This window comes from Scyliorhinus canicula, unplaced genomic scaffold (genome assembly GCF_902713615.1).
Source record: "Scyliorhinus canicula unplaced genomic scaffold, sScyCan1.1, whole genome shotgun sequence".
Classification (NCBI taxonomy): domain Eukaryota; kingdom Metazoa; phylum Chordata; class Chondrichthyes; order Carcharhiniformes; family Scyliorhinidae; genus Scyliorhinus; species Scyliorhinus canicula.
Window position 1 is genome coordinate 11,792 of NW_024055720.1, and position 24,045 is coordinate 35,836.

Below are 24,045 nucleotides of genomic sequence, written 5' to 3' on the forward strand. Positions count from 1 at the left end.
GAATGATTTGTCATTGGAACTGCTGCTAATGGGATCAATTACAGACGATCTACGCTTCGAAATGGCATATTTTTCAGCAAAACGATTGAGTCTTGCTTCCACGTCCTTTGTGACAGGTAAATGAAGCCAAAGTTCTCTGGGTCTTTTGCATAAACGGCCCTCGCCTCTGGTAATCTTTAAATATATAACATCCGCTCTTTCTCCAAAGTCCTAACACTGCTTCTCATTTGTCGTACACCGGATTTGGAAACGGCCAGCAAAGATTTCATTGATTAAGCATCCCTTTCTGACGTTAACATCAACAGCAGTAAAAACTGTTTCGTAGCAGATCCAATTTAGATTTCTGGGAAACATTCGTGTTTTCTTGTGTATTTCAATTCACCCTGAATCCATTCAGTGGCTGCATTGTAACTGGAATGAAACTACTCCGACACCAGGGGGCGCCACCTTCAAACATGGGCATGCTGAAGTTCCGTGACGGCACCGTCAACACCAATAGGTGTTGGGGTCAGAGTGATGTCACAATGGGCTTTACCCCCTGCAGTGTGTGAGTGGAACATTGAGCTGAACAGAGCGCGGGTTCCCTCTCCTCCTCTCAATCTCTGACTCATTCCATTCCCATTCACTCAGAGAGAATCAGTCAGACATGTTTCTGCTAATAATGGCGGCGCTATTGGACGGTAAGTAATGGATAATGTTCATAAAATCAGATTACCAGGTTATAGATTGGAATTACATTTAATATAATTAACGATCAAAAATATCCACATGATGAGTAGTGGAGTTTCCGCAAACTCACGGATATACAAACAAATGTAGATGAATTGCGTTTAGACCATTGATGTTTCGTTTCTCTCCCTTTACAGGCGGGCTAAGCGCAGATCCAGTAACTCAGTCACCGGTGACAACAACTGTATTGGAAGGAGGTTCAGTGCGGCTGGATTGTGAATATACAGCCTCGAATATGCAGTCCATGCAATGGTATCATAAGAAGGCGGCACAGCCACCAATCTGGATTATTAGCAAGTTATTAGATCTGAAGGAAGATGAACTTTCAGGACGATATCTGGCGGCTGCTGACAAGTCTAAACAGACCGGTTACCTCAATATCAGCGCTCTCAGTGTGGAGGACGGGGCGGTCTATTACTGTGCAATGAGGCACAGCGTTAGAGAGCAGCTAGAGCACCGTACAGAAACCTCAGCGAGTATTCACAGCTCCACTGAATCTGCTTTCCTGCTCCTATCTGCGGGAATTCTTTAATCCTGGATTCACGAACTCAGTCAGGTCTATTTATCGGACAGTTATATTGGTGTCTCCGCTCTTCTGCGGGTGAACAGAGGAGTAATTTGCGAAATCACGAGAATCATCTCCAGCCGCAGATGTAGATGGTAAATTAAAACTTGGAAATCCAGCGTACCAGCAGGGGGTAATAACAGCTCTCAGATAATGTAGCCCGAAATTCTAGTTTGCTTTTACAGACGCGTTAACTCAGATGGGCCCCAAGGCCCCTGAGTCTCCTGTACGTTCCTGTAACAAAAGTGTCAAACTCTGCTGAAATTAGAATTTCAACAACAACTCACGGAGCAACCCGATTATTATTATCATGTAGGGGCTGGTTTAGCTCACTAAGTGGCTGGTTTAGCTCACTTGGCTAAATCGCTGGCTTTTAAAGCAGACCAAGCAGGCAAGCAGCACGGTTCGATTCCCGTGCCAGCCTCCCCGGACAGGCGCCGGAATGTGGCGACTAGGGGCTTTTCACATTAACTTAATTGAAGCCTACTCGTGACAATAAGCGGTTTTCATTTAATTTTTTTCATGTAAGAACCTTTGGGATCTGCTTTAGGCTTCAGTAGAAAATCGATTTTTCGATCGAAAACTCACCTGTTGCCTGCTGCGAGGGAGTCGGCCAGATACCGGACTTGCTTCAGAGGGGTGCGGTTAACGATGAGGGCGATAAAACTCGCGGCGCTCGGATTAATCCGCAAGTCATGAACGCCCGGGACCGCCACAGCTTTCTAGTTGTATCGTCCTTACAGATTTTTGCTGCTCTGTCACGGGGGGCAACATTACTGACGTTGTCTTTCACCCGAGTGTCGCTGGTAATCAGAGGATTGGCCGTCTCTGCTGAAATGAACAGAGACTGTTCTGATCGTCAGTACCGCGCACCTGCTGCTACATTGTGCTGTCTACACTATTGTAGATCCTTCCTCTTCCTGTGGTCAGACAGCTCAACCGTGCTATGCCTCGATCGGTAACAATATATACTTATGTACAGGGATGTATCTGTATGTGAGTCAGAGTAAGACCCTCTATCCCATTCTGCTGAGCAGATTCTCTCCAGTGAGATGAAACATGAACGGTGCAGGGTGCCCGGATGCTGACTGTATCGGTCAGGATCTATTGTTTTGACTGAACTGTTGTGTGACGTCACTGTCCTCTTCAACCCTTATTTCAGCCTCCCCGCTGTTCCACTGGGTCCTGGTAGCTCCAGTCTGACAGAAACCAACAGAAAAAATAAAATCAGAATTCATCAGCCTCATATTGAGCAACTTAACGGCCACCCCACCATCATCATTATTATTTAACAATAATATCAGGTTACACAGTGGGGGGTGTTTTCGTGAAGTGAGATGGTGATGAGGAGAGCCGAGATGTGGTTTCCGCGATAGTTCCAGAATTCATTGCTCTCAGGAAATTATCTGTCAGAGCAGAAAAACAGATTCAGGTGTCACTGCACGGCTGACCAAACCAATGACAGGAATCGAGCAGCGACAGCAATTTCTACAACACCACAACGGTGTTAGAGCGAGATCAACAATCGGAAACTGTGACGGGGGACACCACAGACTCTAAACTAGTCGGGCTGTGTGATTGTTATCAACAGCAGGCGCGACAGGTGGAGCGGAAATAGCGACGGTTGAATCTCTAAAGTTATGTGACCATCCTGCACCTGCTCACTGCTGAACTGAGTGAGAACAATTAGCGGGGAGCTGGCAGGAATCGCCCAGAGTTATAGACAATGAGGGAACGGAATGAGCATTCGGATTACCGTACACGTGCCTATTTGAAAATGCTGTCCCAATCGGCTTTCGCACCCCAATTTTCCATATTGCTTTCCCTTTTCACATTCTGACAATCCCCTTGTGAAATTTGCTATTGAACCTTCTTCTGTCATCATTTTACACGTCCTGTTCTAGACGTTAACAAATCGGAATACTATGAATAAATACATTATTCTCTATAATATTTCCCCACGAAATCGGGATGATTTGTCATTGGAACTGCTGCTAATGGGAACAATTACAGACGATCTACGCTATCGGAAAGGCAAATCTTTTCAGCAAAACAAATGAGTCTTCCTTCTTCCTCCTTTGTGAGAGGCAAATGAAGCCAAAGTTCTCTGGGTCCTTTCCATAAACGGCCCTCGTCCCTGGCAACATTTAAATGTATATCGTCCGCACTTTCTCCAACGTCCTAACAGTACTAATTTGATGTGCAGGATTTGGAAAGTAACGGCCAGCAAATATTTAATCGATTAATATCCCTTTCTGACATAAACATCAACAGTAGTAAAAACTGTTTCGTAGCAGATCCAGTTTAGATTTCTGGGAAACATTCGTGTCTTCTTGTGTATTTGAATCCGCCCTGAATGCATTCAGTGGCTGCATTGTAACTGGAATGAAACTACTCCGGCACCAGGGGGCGCCACCTTCAAACATGGGGATGATGAAGTTCCGTGACGGCATTGTCAAAACCAATAGGCGTCGTGGTCTGTGTGTGGGTGGAACATTGAGCTGAACAGAACCCGGATTCCCTCTCTGCTTCTCAATCTCTGCCTCATTCCATTCCTACTCACTCAGAGGTTCAGTCAGACATGTTTCTGCTAATACTGGCGGCGCTGTTGGACGGTGAGTAATGGATAATGTTCATAGTGCCAGATTAGCAGGCTATTTCATAGAATTTACAGTGCAGAAGGAGTCCATTCAACCCACCGAGTCTGCACCAGCCCTTGAACTGTGTACCCCATCCAAACACACACCCGCACTCTATCCCTGTGACCCAGTAACCGCACCATAACTTTTTGGACACTAAGGGCAATTTAGCATGGTCACATCTTTGGACTGTGGGAGGAAACTGGAGCACCCGGAAGAAACACAGGCAGACGTGGGGAAAACGTACAGATTCCGCGCAGACAGTGTCCAAAGGCGGCAATCGAACCTGGGCCCCTGGAGCTGTGAAGCGACTGTGCTAACCACTGTTCTACCGTGCCGCCCAAATTATAGATTTTAATAATTGAATATAATTAACGGCCAGAAATATCCACGCGATGAGTAGAGTTGAGTTTCCACAAACTCACACATATACAAACAAATGTAGGTGAATTATATTTAGCCTATTGATGTTTAATTTCTCTTCCCTTGGCAGGCGGGCTAAGCGCAGATCCAGTAACTCAATCACCGATGACAAAAACCGTGTCAGAAGGGGATTCGGTGCGGCTGCATTGTGAATATACAGACTCCAGTATGGATTCCATGCAATGGTATCAGCTGAAAGCGGCACAGCCACCAATCTGGATTATTAGCAAATTCGTAGCTCAGAAGGAAGATGAAGTTTCAGGACGATATCTGGCGGCTGCTGACAAGTCCAAACAGAACGGTTACCTCAATATAAGCGGCCTCAGTGTGGATGACGGGGCGGTCTATTACTGTGCAATGAGGCACAGCGTTAGAAAGCAGCTAGAGCCCCGTACAAAAACCTCAGCGAGTATTTTCAGCTCCACTAAACCTGCTTTCAGTTTCCTGTCTGCGGGAATTGTTCGAACGGGGATTCACGAACACAGTCACGTCTGCTTTTCATAAAGTTTTATTGGTGTCTCTGTCCTTCTACAGGTCATGATGCCGGCATTGAACTGGGGTGAACACATTAAGAAGTCTGACAGCACCAGGTTCAACTTCAACATGTTTGTTTCGAATCACTATCTTTCGGAGCGCAGCTCCTTCCTCAGATCTACAGAGGAGCAATTTGGGAAATCACGAGACCCATCCCGAGGCCCGATGTACATGGTAAATTAAATCTAGGAATACCCGGGTACCAGCAGCGGTAATAACAGCTCTCAGATGTGGAGATAATGTAGCTGGAAGCTATAGTTTGATCTTCCAGACCCGTTAACTCAGATGAGCCCAAGGCCGCTGAGTCTGTACCACACGTTCCTGTAATAAAACAGAGAGTGCCAAACTCTGCTGTTGCAATTAACACATGAAACTCAAAATAAAAAAATCAACAAGGACTCACGGAGGCTTCAGTAGAAAATCGATTTTTCGATGGAAAACTCATCTCTTGCTTGTTGCTAGGGAGTCACTCAGATACGGGACGTGCTTCAGAAGGGTGCTGCTCACGGTGAGGGCTATAAAACTGCCGGCGCTCGGATGAATCCACAAGACATGAGCGCCCGGGACCGTCACAGCCTTGTAGTTTTATCGTCCTTACAGATCTTTGCTGCAATGTCACAGGGGCCAATATTACAGACGTTGTCTTTCACCCGAGTGCCGCTGGCAGAGGATTGGCCGTCTCTGCGGAAATATAAGAGCCTGTTCTGATCCTCAGTACCCAGCTCCTGCTGCTACATTGAGCTGTATACACCATTGTAGATCCTTCTTGTTCCTGCGGTCAGACAGCTCAACTGTGCTGTGCCTCGGTCTCTAACAATATATAATATATAATAGTTTCTCTGAAGCCTGTGTGGCTGTGCGACCAGTGAGGTCACAAGACCCCCCCCCCCCCCCCCCGCCCAACCCCTCCGCCCTCGCAATGAGCGGAACAGAGCCCCTGCCCCCTCTCTCCTGTATGGCTGGGAGACCAGTAAGATCACAATAGAATCCCCCTCCCCTCCAACCCCTCGGCTCTCTCAATGAGCTGAGCAGAGCCCGGGCTCCCTGTCTCCCTCACAATCTCTGAGAGAGATTCAGTCTGACATGTTTCTGATAATACTGGCGGCGCTGTGGCACGGTAAGTCCTGGATAGTGACCATCGAGGTAGATTAGCATATTAATACAGATCGATGGCAATATAATCGCGCTCGAAAATAATATGATGCGCAGTTGGGAGGTTTCACAAACTCTCTCAGACACAGGCAAATTTGCATCAGTTGATATTTAATCCTCTACCTTCACAGGCGGACTGTGCGCAGATCCAGTAACTCAGTCACCGGTGACAATAACCGCATCGGAAGGGGATTCGGCGCAGTTGAATTGTGACTATACAGACAAGAATATGGACTTCATGCTATGGTATCAGCAGAAACCGGCACAACAACCGAGATGGATCATCACTAACACGCTAGCATTGAAGAAAGGAACAGTTTCAGGACGATATTTGGCGGTTGCTGACAAGTCTAAACAGAACGGTTCCCTCAATATAAGCGCCCTCAGTGTGGAGGACAGGGCGGTCTATCACTGTGCAGTGAGGCACAGCGTTAGAGAGCAGCTAGAGCACCGTACAAAAACCTCAGCGAGCATGCACAGCTTCACTAAGGTTCCTTCTGTGCGAAGCATTTGATCCCCGCCGATCGAACGCTGTTAGGTGTATTTACCAGGCTTTCTTTAATGCTTCCACCCTTGTACCGATCAATAAAGGAGCAGTTTGGAGAATGTTGTGGCTTATCATGCTGCGATATTTACAGTACCTTTAACCCCGGAATATCCACCAAGCAGCAGGGGGAAGATCTCAGATGTGGAGTTAGTTTAGCCGGAAAGTACGGCTAGCCTTAACTCAGCAGAGCCCAGGGACACCGACTCCTCGGCACCCGGTATGTAACGAAATGCAGAATGGATCAGGGGGAGGCGGTGGCAAAGTGGTATTGTCACTGGACTAGCAATGCAGACACCGAGAGTAATGATATGAGGTTGACTCTTAACTGCCCCCTCAAGAGCGATTCGCGATTAACCAAAAAAACAATTCCTCCGATACTTAACACATGAAATGTACAATAGCAGAGATTCACCTCACAACACGGCTGGCATTATCAGTCTGTGACATGGGGAGCAGATGATGCCGGGTTTAGGCTTGAATACAAATCGACTTGTCGATCGATCATGTAAATAAAAGCAGATTATTGCTGGAATATGAAAACCTGGACAATCTCAGTAGGTCTGGCAGCATCTGTGGAGGGAGAAGGGAGCTAACGTTTCGGGTCTGAGTGACCCTTTGTCAAAGCTGAGAATTCGGATGTTGAGTTGATTAAGGATTTACATACGGAGCCACAAATGTGTCCCAGAAATCTAAATTGCAGCTTTTTAGACACCGTCTTCCTTAATGTTGATATTTATGTCAGAAAATGATGAGGGACACAGATCGGGTAGATAGGAAGGAATTTGGGTCAATAACCAGGGTGCAGAGATTTAAGTTAAGGGGAAGGATTTAGAGGAGAATTGAGGAAACAATTTTACCCAGAGGGTGATGGGAATCGGGAACTCACTGCGTGAAGGGTGGTAGAGGCAGGAAGGCTCGTAACATTTAAGAAGCATTTCAATGCGCACTGCAAACGCCAGAGTATACAAGGCTATGGGCCAACTGCTGGATAATTGAATTAGGATAGAAAGGTGCTTGATGGCCAGCGCATGCACACTGGGCCGGAGGGCTTCATTTTGAGCCGTAAAGCCATATTGTTCTTTGACTCTAAGTGGAAAGGTGAAAACGTCTAGCGAGGAAATTTCAGAGCTTTGTGTCGAGGCAGCTGAAGGCACGGCCAGCGTTGGTGGAGTGGTTAAAGTCGGAGGTGAAGGCAGTGAGTTCCAGATTCCCACCACCGGCTGGATGACAACGTTTTCCTCAAATCCCCTCGAAATCTCCAACTCCTTATCTTTAATCTATGCCCATTGGTTATCTACTAAGGTGAAAAGTTTCTTCCCATCTATGTCCCTCATAGGAAGGACAGTCATTGTTCCTTTGAAATTCTCCTTACAACCAAACTCTTTGACCAAACTTGTGATCACATGACCGAATATGTTCATTGTTCCTGTGACACCCCTTGGGAGATTTTATTATGTGAACACCCTCGACAGTGATATAAGTTGCTGCATGTATTGTCACTCAGTGAGACCTGATAGTTTACTGAGCGAGGGAGTCTGTATAGTTTACTGAGTGAGTGAGTCTGTACACCAGGATAAGAACAAGAAGCAGGAGTTAAGGTATCGGAGATAGATTCATCAATACAATATCTGTTATGAATGCGAATTGCAATCATAAACTGGTATAACTGTGCAGGTGGGTCTCACTATTTCTGTTTTTGAAAGTTGTGTTTTGTTACAATTGTTGATACGCTCGCTATGGAAACTGAACAATATGGGGGGGGGGGCGCCACCGGCTGAGCAGTAGCTGGAACTGCCAGTGTGGGGTTTTTGTACGGGGTCCACCATATCTCTGTAGCAGTGTGGGCTTCATAGCACAGAAATACACGGCGCTGTCGGAAATCATTGTATTACTGATCGTTAACTCAGTAGTCTTGTTCTTTTTATCAAGCGTAGAGGAAAACCGATTATCGAGGTCGATGTTCCTTTGCACAGTCAGTCCAATAAATTGAATCATGTACATTGGGGCTTTCCCGGGCTGCTGACTGTACCAGTACACATAGGGGTTAGGATTGCTTGTTCTGAAGGTGCAGGTTAATGTGACATTCCTTTCCTCTTCAAGCGTTATTTCAGGTTCCTTTTGTTCCACGGTATCTTGGTGGCTCCATTCTAACAGAGGTAACAGCGATAATGACAATCAGAGTCAGCATCACATGGAATACAATGATGAGGAGCGAAGCGAGATGGGTCCACATGATCCTTCTTGTGTTTGTAATTCTACAATGAGAGAACCCCTCTGTCAGAGACAGAAATACAGATCCCCGTTACACTGCACTGCGGATCCGGCAAATGAGAGGAATGAACGAGCAGCAGCAATCTCTCCAAGAACACTATGGTGCTAGAGTGAGAGCAGCAAACGGAAGCTGTGGGCGGGGATACCGCAGTCTCAATATTGAGTGAAGTGTGCGGTGACTCTCAGCTGTACTCGGAACTGAGGGAGCGGGAATAGCGACGGTTCAATCTTCCCTCCACCGTGACCATCCTGCACCTGCTCACTGTGCAAGGCACTGAGAAGAAATAGATCGGGAGGGACATGAACGGACTAGAATCTAGAATCTTCGAGTCCACACAATCTCAATTCCCGAGACACTTTGAAAGAGTTTTCGTATTCTTCTTTCAAAAACTGCATTTTCTATATATCCCGGTAATTGCCTTTACATTTGTGTGAAATTTCCTTCTTAAAGTTATTGTTGAATCTTCTGCCGCCTTTATTTAGACTCCGCCTTTTATAGTTTAACAAATCGCAGTGTAGATAATGAACAGAATTTTCCTGGGCTTTATTTCTCCTCAATCCTTCTGTTATCCACGGATCTGCTCGTGGAAATAGCTCAGTGCGATCTTTACATTTCAGCAACTAAGTTCAGTCTCCCCTTTACCTTCCTTGACCGAAGGAGAGGCGACCTTGTGGCGCCATCGGCAGTTTCCCTGCCTCAGGCTCCTTAGTCGCTGAGTTTTACAGCGAAGAAGAGGACCTTTGGCCCATCGCGTTTGCCCCGACCATCAAGTACCTATCTCGTCTAAACCAATTTTATGGCACTTGACCCGTAGCCTTGTATGCAATGGCGTTTCAAGTGCTCTTCCAAACGCTTAAGTGTTGTGAGTGTTCCCGCCTCGACCACCCTCACAGACAGTGTGTTCCAGGTTCTCACAACGCTCAAATGCCCTCTAAATCTCCTCCCCTTACCTTAAATGTATTCCCGCTGGTTGTTGACCCCTCCACGAATGGGAACGGTTTCTTCCTATCTATTTTCCGCATAATTTTGAAAACCTCGATCAGGTCAGCCTTCCCTGACAACGTTTGACAATTAATGACAATAATCCCAGCCTATCCAGCCTCTCTTCATAGCTGAGAAACTCCTTCCCAGAAACCTTCCTGATTAATCTCCTCTGCACCCTCTCTGGTGCATCACACCTTTCCCATAGTGTGTCGACCAGATGTGCACAAAATATTCCAGGTGCGGGCTAACCAGCGTTTTACACATCCCTATAATAACCTCCCTGCTCTTATATTCCATGCCTCGGCTAATAAATGCAAGTATCCCGCATGTCTTCTTCACCACCTTATCTACTTGTCCTGTTGCCTGCGGGGATCTATGGGCCAGAACACCATGGTCCCCCTTGCTTCCATACTTCTTGACTTCCTGGCGTTTATTGTGCATTTTCTTGCATTGTTCATCCTCCCAAAATGCATCATCCAACCCTTTTCAGGGTTAAATTCCATTTGACACCGTTCTGCCTATCTGGCCCGTCCGCCTACATCATCCTGCGATCTAAACCATTCCTCCTCGCTATTTAGCACACCGCTGAATTTCATGTTGTCTGCGAACGACGGTTGGGCATAGCTCAGGGAATTGAAATGCCAGAACGGTGTGGTTCCTGTTCCAGTTCTGGGGTGGTTGCGGCTTGCCTCCCAGTGACAGTGCAATGGATTGGACCTTCCTTAAGACAGATAGCGCCAGAGAAGAAAATAATGATTAGATTCCAGATTTAGATTCCGTTTTGACATAGAAATCAATAAACCTTAAGTCCATTCAGTAACCCCCATTCTGAACCGGATTGAACAGAATCCATCATCAGAGGGCGCAAAGCCCAACCACGATAATTAGAAAGTCACATGAGACCAAAACCAGTCTCCTCAGTGATGTCACAATGGGCCTGACTCCCTGCAAGTGTGTGGGTGGAACAATGAGCTGAACAGAGCCCGGGCTCCCTCTCTGCTTCTCAATCTCTGGATCATTCCAGTCATATTCACTGAGAGATTCAGTCAGACATGTTTTTAATATTACTGGCGGGGCTCTTGCACATTAAGTAATGGATTTTCCTCATCAATACAGTTTAACAGATTGATGGGAATTTACACAAATTCATACAGTTAATGAAGGTTTACCTCCATCCTGTTTATCCTTCTGCTCTTTTGATCCTCTACATTTACAGGCGGACTATTTGTGGATCCAGTGATACAGTCTCCGGTGACAGTAGCTGTGTTTGAAGGGGCATTGGTGACGTTAGATTGAGAATATACAACCCGGGTAATAACGGGCATCCACTAGTATGGAGAGAAACCGGCACAGTCTCCAAACTGGATTATTAATGAAGTAATAGGACTGTAAAAAGATGGAATCTGAGGGCAATATCTGGCTGTTGCTCATAATATAAACACGCTGAGTGTGGAGGTCTCTTACTGTGCATTGAGGCACAGCTTCACATAATAACCAAGAACTCGCACAAAAATCCTCTGCGAGTCTTTGTGTAGTCTTCTTAGCGCCTTGATCAACCGGGATAATTTCATCCCAGGCCCACGGACAACAAACATTAGCAGGTTTGTTTATCAAACAGTTGCATTATTTTATTGGTCCTTGTTCAAATCAATCGATCTGAGAAATGTTGCGACGTAGCTCAATATCGCCTCCGAAACCTCCTCAGTAAATATCTCGCAGCTTATAAAGAATACTGACCTGCCTACATCGGCAGAGAAAGCTCTCGCACGTGGAGCGATTACAGCTGAACATTACTGACTGTCTTTCCAGAGCCTTCAATTCGGCCGGATCCTGGGAAACTCATTCTGCATCACACATTCCTGTAACAAAACGTAAAATGTGTCTAAGTAAGGAATTTGATTTAACACAAGAAATAGACAACGACCTTTGAATATTAACTCACCGAACGGCACAATGATTATTATCTTAAAGCACCATCGAACCCGTGCTCTCTGGTTGTGACTTCTACAGAACATAAACTGAATTTAAATGAATTCTGGACCTTCTTTTCTGATATTAAACAGGAAATTCAAATCACGAACAGGCCTCACTCATTGGGACGTATCCACGGAAGAATGTTACTAAAATGCCTGCTCTCTGATGACTGCACAGGCGACACACTTTCTGAATCACCACGGCAGGTTTTTGTACGGCGCTGAATGGTTTTCAGTTCACTGTGTCTCCACTGCACAGAGATAGGTGGCGGTGTCTGTCAGTCGAACGTCACTAATATTCAGAACGCTTAACTCTGAAAAACTGAACCGAGCTGTGATCCTCCCCTGATCGCTGGTACCGCTCGCCAGATGCTGCACGGTTTGGTCCGGGTATTGTCTGTACCATTGTAGGATGCTTACTGCTAATGTGGTGGAACAGGCCAAGGATGCAATGTCTCCCTCGGTAACAACCACTGACTGAGGAGACTGTGATACCTCGTCACTGCCAGCGGCATCTGAGAAACATGTAGATGTAAAATAACATGATAAATTTAATATCGCATAGACCACGAGAATATACTATAGCAAAATCAAATACAAAATGGCATAACAAAATCCACAATAAAGCATGCTAAATGTTACTACAACATGACATATCTGATGTGTGACATATTCCTGCCAGATACAGTGATCACACTCACACGGAGAGAAGAGTAAGACATTCAGGGAGATAATCACTAAAGTGAAACTCAGCTTCATGTTGGATCCTATCGATCTGTGTTAAGTAGCTCTCGGTAGTTTTCAGGACCAGAGACAATGCTGCGAAGGCAGCGCTGTTGTATATCAAACTGAGTCCAACACCAACTGCGCCGTGCCCGCCCGAACCAGGTCTCTGGGGCTTGTGATCACAAAGTGAAGCTGTGAAGGAGCTTCAGCATTGGTGGGGTGTGGGTAGGAGAATGCGCACGCGGCAGAGCACCGTCACTGTGACGTCTGACTGAGGACACGTGTGACGTTTCCCTGCATATTTAGTGACGTAGGTCTGTAAACTGAGTGATGTCAGTGGGACTGGTTGAAGGGGCAGAAACATCGTTGCCGGAGCTGATCTGAACATCCAGCCCTGTGTTTCTGAGAACTAACCGCTGATCAGATTTTTCGATTCAGTCCAACATTCGGACAAGTTGCACCCATTGACCATCTCGGAGCTGCGGCTGTCTGACACCGCGGTCTATTACTGTGCACAGAGTGTCGCAGTGATGGGAGCGAGTGAAAGTCTCGAGCAAAAACTGCCGCAAGTTTCTGGGTCACAGCTGCTGTCTGTTGAAGAGTTTTTAAACAGCAGATCGGCTACTGACAAGTTAATAGATTCTCGTGCACATAAACTACAGCACAATCCATAGCAACACCGCCTAAAATGGTTCGCATTGAATAGTGATTCAGTCTGATTGTTGCATTAACTGTGAGAGGGAGGAACTTGCTGCTGTTCATTTCGAGTCTCGGAGAACTCGCTACTACCATTGCGAGCACTGCCACCCGTGGGTGGCCTGAAACTATATACATCCGTGCACCTCTGATGAGGAAAAGAAACTCCGAGTGAGAGCAAAGACTTTTCTGTTTGTGACATCAGGCTGTAATGTAAACCGAATCCAGCATGGTGAGGAGACTCCTAATCAATAGAATAGGCCGATAAAATTCCTCTCAATGTTAAATACACTAACGAATGTTAAAACTAAGAATGAACAGTCACATGAACAGTTATAAATGGGTATTTTCAGGACATGATTAGAAGCCAATGAAAATAATATAGTAAACTGTGAGGTCAGGCGTTGTACGTTTTCGGTCGCGGAATGGTCACCGAATGGTCGGAAAAACGAGTTAATGGAAGAATAACCAGAACATTTTCTTCACTACATGTTCTGCAGCTTTGGATTTGGATTTTAGTGTCACAAGTGCCGAGGTAGAATGAAAAATATTGTTTTGCGTACAGTCCAGTCAGATCGTTGCATTAATGAAAAACAGGATATACGATAGATACACAATATAAATCTATAGGCACAGACATCGGGTGAGCATACGCAGTGTAGTATAATAATAATATTAATAATCTTTATGAGTGTCACAAGTAGGTTTACATTAACAATGCAATGGAGTTACTGTGAAAATCCCCATGTCGCCACACAAGGACAGTTCAGTTCATAATGTGTCCAATGTGTCCAAGTTTGCAGATGACACTAAGATGAGTGGTAAAGCAAAAAGTGCAGAGGATACTGGAAGTCTGCAGAGGGATTTGGATAGGTTAAGTGAATGGGCTAGGGTCTGGCAGATGGAATACAATGTTGACAAATGTGAGGTTATCCATTTTGGTAGGAATAGCAGCAAATGGGATTATTATTTAAACGATAAAACATTAAAGCATGCCGCTGTTCAGAGAGACTTGGGTGTACTAGTGCATGAGTCACAGAAGGTTGGTTTACAAGTGCAACAGGTGATTAAGAAGGCAAATGGAATTTTGTCCTTCATTGCTAGAGGGATGGAGTTTAAGACTAGGGAGGTTATGTTGCAATTGTATAAGGTGTTAGTGCGGCCACACCTGGAGTATTGTGTTCAGTTTTGGTCTCCTTACTTGAGAAAGGACGTATTGGCGCTGGAGGGTGTGCAGAGGAGATTCACTAGGTTAATCCCAGAGCTGAAGGGGTTGGATTATGAGGAGAGGTTGAGTAGACTGGGACTGTACTCGTTGGAATTTAGAAGGATGAGGGGGGATGTTATAGAAACATTTAAAATTATGAAGGGAATAGATAGGATAGATGCGGGCAGGTTGTTTCCACTGGCGGGTGATAGCAGAACTAGGGGACATAGCCTCAAAATAAGGGGAAGTAGATTTAGGACTGAGTTTAGGAGGAACTTCTTCACCCAAAGCGTTGTGAATCTATGGAATTCCTTGCCCAGTGAAGCAGTTGAGGCTCCTTCATTACATGTTTTTAAGGTAAAGATAGATAGTTTTTTGAAGAATAAAGGGATTAAGGGTTATGGTGTTCGGGCCGGAAAGTGGAGCTGAGTCCACAAAAGATCAGCCATGATCTAATTGAATGGCAGAGCAGGCTCGAGGGGCCAGATGGCCTACTCCTGCTCCTAGTTCTTATGTTCTTATGTTCTTATAAGAGGGTCATTCAGAAGTCTGGTAATAGCGGGGAAGAATCTGTTTTTGAATCCAGCTTGTATGCCTGCTATTGCGGCTGCATTTACTTGTTGTGTTACTTCCTGTAACCGCTAAATCACATCGTTAAGTATTGTTTTCAACATTTCTTTCGCGACATTGTTCAATTACAAAATGGTACAAATGCTCCAAACATTTCTTTTCATTCTGTCTAGAATGTATTTAATGTGAATGGAATGGAACAGAACTTTCCCAATGCAGCACTATTACTTTCGGCTTTATACTTATTTCAATATTTTCAAATGAGAACAATCTGCAGGTTTATCTCCCAATCTGTACCCAGTTCCATTCACAGTGTCACACTGCGACAGTGATTTTGTACCAGACTCCCTCTGGTTGCTGTCTCTGTCTCTCAGTCCGCAGTACTACACCGCGCTGTCAGACAGCAACAGTTCCCGGATGTTGAAATTTCCCTCACTCCTCGAACTGTTCAAAGATGCAGAAAATCGACTCCCCACGCCCACTGCTCTGGAAACACCTCCGTAATTAGGAATGTAGATCAAGAATATGGGGGCTTCGTCCCGGTCCTGACGGTACAATTGCAAATAATATGTACCAGCTGTGGTCGAATAGCTGAAATCAATAGTAATCAGGATCTGCAGTGGACGATTTGCCCCTTCACATGGGGGTGCTCTGCAATTGTACAGATCATAGTTGTTCGACCTGGAATCTAATTTCCTGCACCACCTGCATGTCCCTTATTTCCCCGCATATCCCCAAATCCAACATATGTCTCGAAACAACTAAACGACGAACAACCGTCGCTCTCTGTGACACAGAGAGGGCGTGAAAGCGAATGTTAGTCCTGTTCCTGAGCGTATCTTTGAGACAGGGCACAGATGGATGCTATTTAGTGTTGTCATGACGGTGGCATTTGGAGAGCTGCTCGCAAAACACAGAAACTACTATAAAAAGGGATTTAGCAGACAATGATACACGTTCAGCACTACAGAAAGAAATAATTAGGGCTAGCTGCTCTTTATAATATTGCTTTGTTTACATAAATAGTTCACAATCCAGGTGAAAGATCTAATTCAGTGAATCGAGGTGAGAGTGCTTTACCGGTTTTTGTACGGGTTGAGAGTCCCTCTGTAACAGTGTGGGGCTCAGCGCACAGAGATACACGGCAGAGTCAGAGACACGGACCCCGGTGATATTTAAAGGAATCGTTTTCTTATCCTTGTCTAAATCAGCAGAAAACCGGTCAGGGAAATCTGAAGACCTTTCTCCCTTCCCCGCGCTATATTTCTTCAGTAGATATCTCGGAGCTTCCCCTGGATACTGGATGTACCAGAAGAGATTCTGGTCAGTATATTTTGCTTTGTAACTGCAGTTCAATATTGCTGTCTGTCCTTCCTGAACCGGTAATTCAGGCGGCTCCTGGGAAACCGAATCTTGGCCACTGGTTCCTGTAACAACATATAGAATGTGTCATAAATATGTGAGTAAATATAACCTATGAAACACTGGAGGAGGATTTGAGCTCAGACTCACCGGGCAGCAAGACCGTTATTATCAGTAAAACACACAGGGAGCACATGGTTCCTGATTGAACAGTAAAAAGCGACACTGTTTCAAATATGTTGCTGCTTCTAGTCTCATATCAAAGTGCAAACCCAGATCAGTGGCAAAGAGTAAACGCAGATCAATTCTTGGGAAACTGAGGGGTGTTTGTCAGTACTACGATTGGCTGGTCTCTCAGCTCTGACGTCAGCTGAGGGCCAATCACTGTCAGTTGAGCGTTTATTAGGGCGGGTTCTCTCCAATCACATTCCACCCCTGGCTGTGTGTTTGTCTTTCTCGCTCCCTTCCTCACATTGCCGTCATTCTGACACTTTCTCGGTTGAAATCGTTTTCCTTCGACATCAACTTTCACATCTTTCCTGAGGTAGATATTTCTCCCCAAAAATGTGAAAGATAAAATAAATATTTTAAAATCAGCCTTACACACAGATGTTAACGAGGCCATTCAGTGCACGAACATAATTAATAATTACTGTTTTAAAGGTACCCGGGATAAATAGTCATCCAACTCTACGCCAAGATGCGCTTCCACTGGGGTCTCTTGTACTGGTAAAGTACTCATTTCAGTCAGTCATCACTTGTACCCCAGGAAATTTAAACAGTGATAACTCTGAATTTGATCACTTTTTAAAACTGCTGCATGGTAGATTGCCACCTGATCAAGAAGTTTCACAAATACAGATTGATGAAATGATTCTCCGGGATCGGCAGGTTTATATAAATGGGATCGGGAAATTATGGAATTTGATTCTGGGGTATAATGACCGTCAAATGTCAAATGGCCCAACATTGAGAACCATTGACCTCATTCAGGGAAACCCATTCAGATGGAGCTGGATTGCCCCGTTTATTATCTGTACCAATGCAACTCCTTGTGCTTACTTGATACGGAAATCGTGCCAGTTTGTGTATGAGCCCCGCCGGGCCCTCGTTCACTGTGGGTCTCAGCGCGCAATAATACACGGCGCTGTCTGTCATCTTCAAATCTGTCAGGGACAAGTGAAAAGTGCTTTGTGTCGGGTTGAGTTTCCCGCTGAAACGTTCAAAGCCGGGAGCCGTCTCGTTGAACCCATAACTATCGGCTCTGAGCAGATACCGCGGAGCTCGGTGTGGATACTGGCGATACCAGAAGAGGTAATAGCTTGCAGCTGAACTCGATACCGAGTAACTGCAGGGTATGGCTGAATCTTCACCCTCTTCTGCGTCGACTCGTTGTTCTTCCTGAGACACCGAGTCTCCCTTACTCATCCCTAAAATGAAAAAGCTGGTTAGAAGGAGAAACGTGAAGCGGATGAGCACCCGAAGATGGAAATAAGAACACATTTGGGAATTGGAGGATTCAGTACAGAGGTTCAATATAACCAACCTGTCATCAGGACAATAACCAGAGGCAGGTAGAGTATCAGCCCCATGGTTCGAATCTGAACTTCAGATACAGAGACAGGTATCACTGACTGGACCAGCCCTGTAATTGGCGGAGATAAAACAATTAGCGAGATGTTATGAGTTCGAATCCGATTTCTTCGCTCCGCCCACCTTCATGTCTTAAAGCAGCCGCTTCCTCTGGAACGGGTCGGTGATGTTTGATACGTGATCAGAGAGCGCCCTCCTGTGGACAGCGCAACCGCCTATTGGAAACACACACGGCCACGTGCAACAACATGTACGTAAACATCCATCCAGACATGCACAGACACTGCAATAAATTCCAACATTCGTTGACATGATTTTTGAGTGCATATTAGTCTGAGTTGCTAATGATGAAAGTAAGTGAATATGTCCATCTCCCAGCAGCCTCGTTTACAGCACAGAATCAGCACAAACATAGACACAGAGACAGGTAAACACAGTGATCGACCCACAAACTGATCTCTCAAACAGACACACAGACAACCATTAAAGTAAATAAGCAGCCAGATTAACACAGCCATAGAAACACAAAGGAGAAATTCCGTCAGAGACACTTTCAAAAACCTTGGACTTGTCCGAGCGAGCTTTCTGGGATTGAAATCCCTGAGTTTGTGTCAGTGCGGTAATATAATGTTGGATATTCATAGCGATCAACCTGCACATGTTAGCAGCATGAACATCCCGGAACTTGTTTCCCATTAACCGTGAGGATCGATTTATAAAAGCGATTATCCTTTGTATTACGTTATAAGTTGTATTGAGTTCGGGTTGGTTCACCCAGTCTCTCCATTAGTCCACCCGTCCGACGGGTTCTTGAAAAATATAAAATGCTATCAGCTTTAATATTCATTCCATCTGTCTGTCTATCTACGTATCTATCTATCGAGCAATCGATTGATATATCCATCTAATATATCGACGCAACCATCAACTTTCTATTAATTTTTCAGTCTGCTGTGTGGGTTAACCACAAATAGGAGTGGTTTCTGGAGATCGGGTCGGGCAGTGAGTAACAGAAGCTCAATCCGCTGATCTTATATTGTATCTGTTCAACCTCCAAATGTGAACTTTTCTGTTCTACTTTTATTGTCAGACCCAGAACAATGCTTCCACGTTCGTACTTCATACATATTTCTATGGAACGAAAGAGGTTAACATTCGTTTCCTTTTCTTCTGAATACGCCAAAGAATATCACAATTTTCACATTGAATGGGCTGCAGCTCACCTACAGCGCTGTCTGCTGAGGTCAACACACAAAGACCCCGGGACAACTGGGACCATTACCCTGTCTGTGACGTAATTTGAAGAGAGATTCGTTCAAACCTGCCACCAGGTGGCGCACCCCACCGCCTGTCACGTTGCAACAACCAATACTGACTGACGCGTTCTCAATGTAACAACTGGTACAATTCAGAGGTAACAATGAATGTTGACTCACAGCTTCTTCGTTCAGAAACTTAGCTCACTGTTATGAGCAATTCTGCAAACAAAAGTTGTAGAATGTTTTTAATTAACTTGATCGTTGGCGGAATCTAGTTCCCCGTTGGTTTCTGTGAGGGGAATCTTCAGCCAATCAGTGTCGACTTGCCAACCAATCAGCAGCCTTTCCTGGAGTATTAGTTGTGACGGATTGAAAGTTGTCATTCAGTTGTTTACCCTGAGGTCATTGCACTTTGTCTTTCGGTGGTTTTCTGTTCCTCTTGCCCCTTTTTACACTTGACAAGGGGCATGGATTAAATACTATCCAGTTGACCCACTTCATGGCCGACTATTATATGAATAGTGATAGATTGCAAATGTTGATGTACAAAGGGATCTGGGTGTCCTTGCACTCCTATCACTGAAAACAAGCATGCAGATGCATCAAACAGTTTGGCGGGCTAGTGGTATGTTGCCCTTAAATGCAATAGGACTTGCGTACAGGAGCAAGGCTGTCTTACAGCAGATATGTAGGGTATTGGTGGGACGTCACCTGGAATATTGTGAGCAGATCTAGACTCCCTACCTCAGAACGGAAATGCTTTCCATGGAGGCAGTGCAGTGACTGTTCATCAGAATGATGCCTGGGATGGCACCATTATCGTGTGAGGACAGATTGGATGGACAAGGCCTGATTTCACAGGACTTTAGCAGAATGAGAGGCGATCTCGTTGAAGTATAACATTCTGACAGGGTTGTGCAGCCCGGGTGCAGGGAGGATGTTTCCTCTGGGAGTGGCCAACAAGAGGTCACGGTCTCAGGGGTGAGCCATTTAGGACAGAGATGAGGAGAAAGGTTTCACTCAATGGTTTTGAACATGCAGAATTATCTACGACAGGTGGCTGCAGAGGACAAATTACCGAATATATTTCTGAAGGAAATGAATTAAGTTCTCGACTCTAAAGACGACAAGGGGTATGGGACAGAGCTGGAGTCTGGTGTCGAGATAGAGAATCACCTGATATACTATTGAATGGCGAAGCAGGCTCGAAGGAGCGAATACCCGATTCCTGCTCATACTTTATATGTTTCTAAGATTCTGGTTTTCTTATATTACGCAGGAACACCACACGTTTTATTTTATGTTCAGCAATTTCTTTATTATTCCTGCACCAGATCTCACCCAATGATTTTTTTTACTGCTTCATCAGAGGGTCGGTGATGATTCGATGGTCTGAATGGCCTCCTTCTGCATTAAAAAGATTCTCTGATTCTATGAGGTTGGAAGACGTTGGGTGGAAATGAAGTTCAAGCGTTAAGATTGGATATTGTGGATCGGAAATGAATGTGAAACACGTTACAGAGCAGTAAATGTTCCTTTCCTTTTCAGCAAGTGGAATACTTAATCAGCACTGTAAGTTTCATTAATTTCACGTCAGGTTTAGGTTGTTAGGTCCACTCACTTGCACAAATAATCACATTGCAACGTGTGGTTCCCATGGCTCCACATTCCTCCTTTCAAATAAGATAATCAAAAAAATAAATTAACAGCAATTGAGGCACTTTGCAATTTCGCTGACCATAACTCAAATTAATCTGCAATTTAAATTTTGGGACCACCAGCGAAGGCTATGAGCTGGTACATCAGTGCTTTGTTGATAAATTAAGCCGTGCGACGATGTTTAATTACGTTGCTTGAATTTTCTGATGAATAGCAAAGATGGTTGATCTGAGGATTGCTGTTGATGAACTTCCAAATGCCATTTGATAATGTGCTGCAGCGCCACATTCTGAGGTAAAATGGACAGTTGCAAGGTGGACACGAAATTTCCAGTAAACAACTAGCTGTAGGGATCAGCTGTTTCTCGGAGTGAAGGGACGTTGTGATGAAGTTTCCAGGGATCTATATTGCGGCCTTATATATGACACCTTAATAACCTGGACCTTGTTTGATGGGGAGATTTTTAACATCTGCGAATGATACACAATGTGACGGTGTTGCGAACCATCGGTAGGATAATGTACAACTTCAAAACAACAAACACAGGTTGGTGGAATGGGTGGGTAATTTGCAGATTAAAGTTAGTGCAGTAAAGTTTGAAGTAATTCATATGTCTTGCAGACCGCAGAAAGACAAAAGAAAATAAAGGGAATAATTCAAAAGGCAATGCAGGATCAGAGGGAGCTTTTACAAAGGGTCATCTGGACTCAAAACGTCACCTCGTTTCTCTCCTTACAGATGCTGCCAGACTTGCTGAGATTTTCCAGCATTTTCTCTTTGGTTTCAGATTCCAGCATCCGCAGTAATTTGCTTTTACCAACAAAATGTTTATATGTAGATAAATTACTGATGGGGATAGGACAGTTGAGAGCGCGGTCATTAAAACAATTAATAAAGGGAATTATCAATGGGTATATAAAATACAGAGGAATGGACGTTATGTTAAACTTGTATTAAATCCTGAACCCACTGAACTGAAGCATTGTGGGTATCACACTTACAGGACAATGTGAGTCATTAGGGTGCGTGCAGAAAATGCTCACGGGAATGGCTCCAGTGATCAAGTTCACCTGCGAAGATAGATTGGACAAGTTGCGACTATGTCCCTTGACAAGCAGGTTACGACGTGATCTGGCGGAGATATACAAAATCATGAGGGTCCTCTCCAGAGTAGATATGGAGGAACCTATACCACTGGCGGACGGGCCGAGTGCCTGATTGAAGGAATTGGGAAAATAAGCAGGAAGACATAAGCTATTCCAGTAACAGCCTCCCCGAACAGGCGCCGGAATGTGGCGACTAGGGGCTTTTCACAGTAACTTCATTGAAGCCTACTCGTGACAATAAGCGATTTTCATTTCATAAGGATAAAACCTTTCACCCAGTGAGTGGTTAGCATGGACTGGACATTTGTGTAGCGGTGGCAGGGTCACTTGCTGCTTTCAAAGCGGTTTTGGATTATTATCTCAAAGGGAAAAACAATGCTAGACTGCGGGAAAAGAATGGTATTCAGCAAATCACACCTATAGATGGTCAACACATCCATATCTGTCCAAACGGCCTTATTCTTCACTGAAAACCCCCCCTGACTGTTTAAAGAGACAGCAGTGTGTTAACTGTAATGTCACTGGGCCAGTAATTGAGAGTCCCAGCTTCATTCACGGAGGCGGTGTTCAAATCCTGCTACAGCTGATAGTGTGCTTTAAAAATACAAATAGAGGCCCTATAACTTATCAGTTCGTGAGGTTAGTGATTGTCAACAAATGCGGGCCTTGCTAATGAGGCCACATCTCATGAAATATATTTTATAAATCAATAATTGCAATAGCAACGTTTGGCCAGTTGATGGCAGTGACGCCGTGATTGCTGACATTACATGAAGCAGAGATTGTCTCCATTGTTACTGCCAAGGACCCTCTTCCTATTCATATCTAACCAGACACCGTCTCTGATTCTATTACGTTAGGTCAGCTTTCTGATTTTATGATGTGGAGATGCCGGCGTTGGACTGGGGTGAGCACAGTAAGAAGTCTTACAACACCAGGTTAAAGTCCAACAGGTTTGTTTCAAACACGAGCTTTCGGAGCACGGCTCCTTCTTCAGGTGAATGGAAAGGCTTGTTCCAGAAATGTTTATATAGACACAGTCAGAGATGCCCCGGAATGCGAGCACCTGCAGGCAATCAAATCATCAAAGATGCAGAGAGAGAGGTAACTCCAGGTTAAAGAGGTGTGAATTGTCCCAAGCCAATTCAGTCGGTAGGCCTCTGCAAGTCCAGGCTTGTTGGTGGGGGCCGAATGTCGCATTACATTCGGCCCCCACCAACAAGCCTGGACTTGCAGAGGCCTACCGACTGAACTGGCTTGGGACAATTCACACCTCTTTAACCTGGAGTTACCTCTCTCTCTGCATCTTTGATGATTTGATTGCCTGCAGGTGCTCGCATTCCGGGGCATCTCTGACTGTGTCTATATAAACATTTCTGGAACAAGCCTTTCCATTCACCTGAAGAAGGAGCCGTGCTCCGAAAGCTCGTGTTTGAAACAAACCTGTTGGACTTTAACCTGGTGTTGTAAGACTTCTTACTCTTCTGATTTTATGACAGCAGGTCTCAGTTGTTACTGTACTCGGCTCAATCCCAGCTGTTTATATGCTGAAGCAAGGACCACTTTATATTACACTAAGTACATAGGAAGTTAGTATAGCATGGGGTCATATCTCAATTATTATTACAATTATAATCTTTATTGTCATAAGTAGGCTTACATTAACACTGCAATGAAGTTACTGTGAAAAGCCCCTAGCCGCAACACTCCGGCAGCTGTTCGAGTACACAGGGGGAGAATTCAGAATACCCAATTAATCTCACAGCACGTCTTTCAGGACCTGTGCGAGGAAACGGAGCACCCGGGGGAAACCCACGCAGATATGGGGAGAACACGCAGACTCCACGCAGTCATTGACCCCAGCCGGGAATCGAACCTGGGGCCCTGACGCTGCGAAGGAATAGTGCCAACCAATGTCATAGTCTATGTCTAAATTGTTACCTCACTAGATTCAATCTCCACGGATACTAAACCAGAACATGTTTCTCTTTGTATTACCTGAGCCACTGTCTCAGTTATTGCTTTACCTGAAGCTGCCACGTTCCTCAG

The 24,045-nt window shown here is 45.0% G+C and overlaps 1 gene segment (V, D, J or C); it reads right to left on the minus strand.

Annotated features, from left to right (window-relative positions):
* Positions 1 to 15,191: 15,191 nt before the first annotated feature.
* Positions 15,192 to 16,602, minus strand: LOC119960704. The segment is given in 2 exon segments: positions 15,192 to 16,444; positions 16,530 to 16,602. Coding segments are annotated over 2 exon segments (426 nt in total).
* Between the last annotated feature and the right edge of the window lie 7,443 nt (positions 16,603 to 24,045).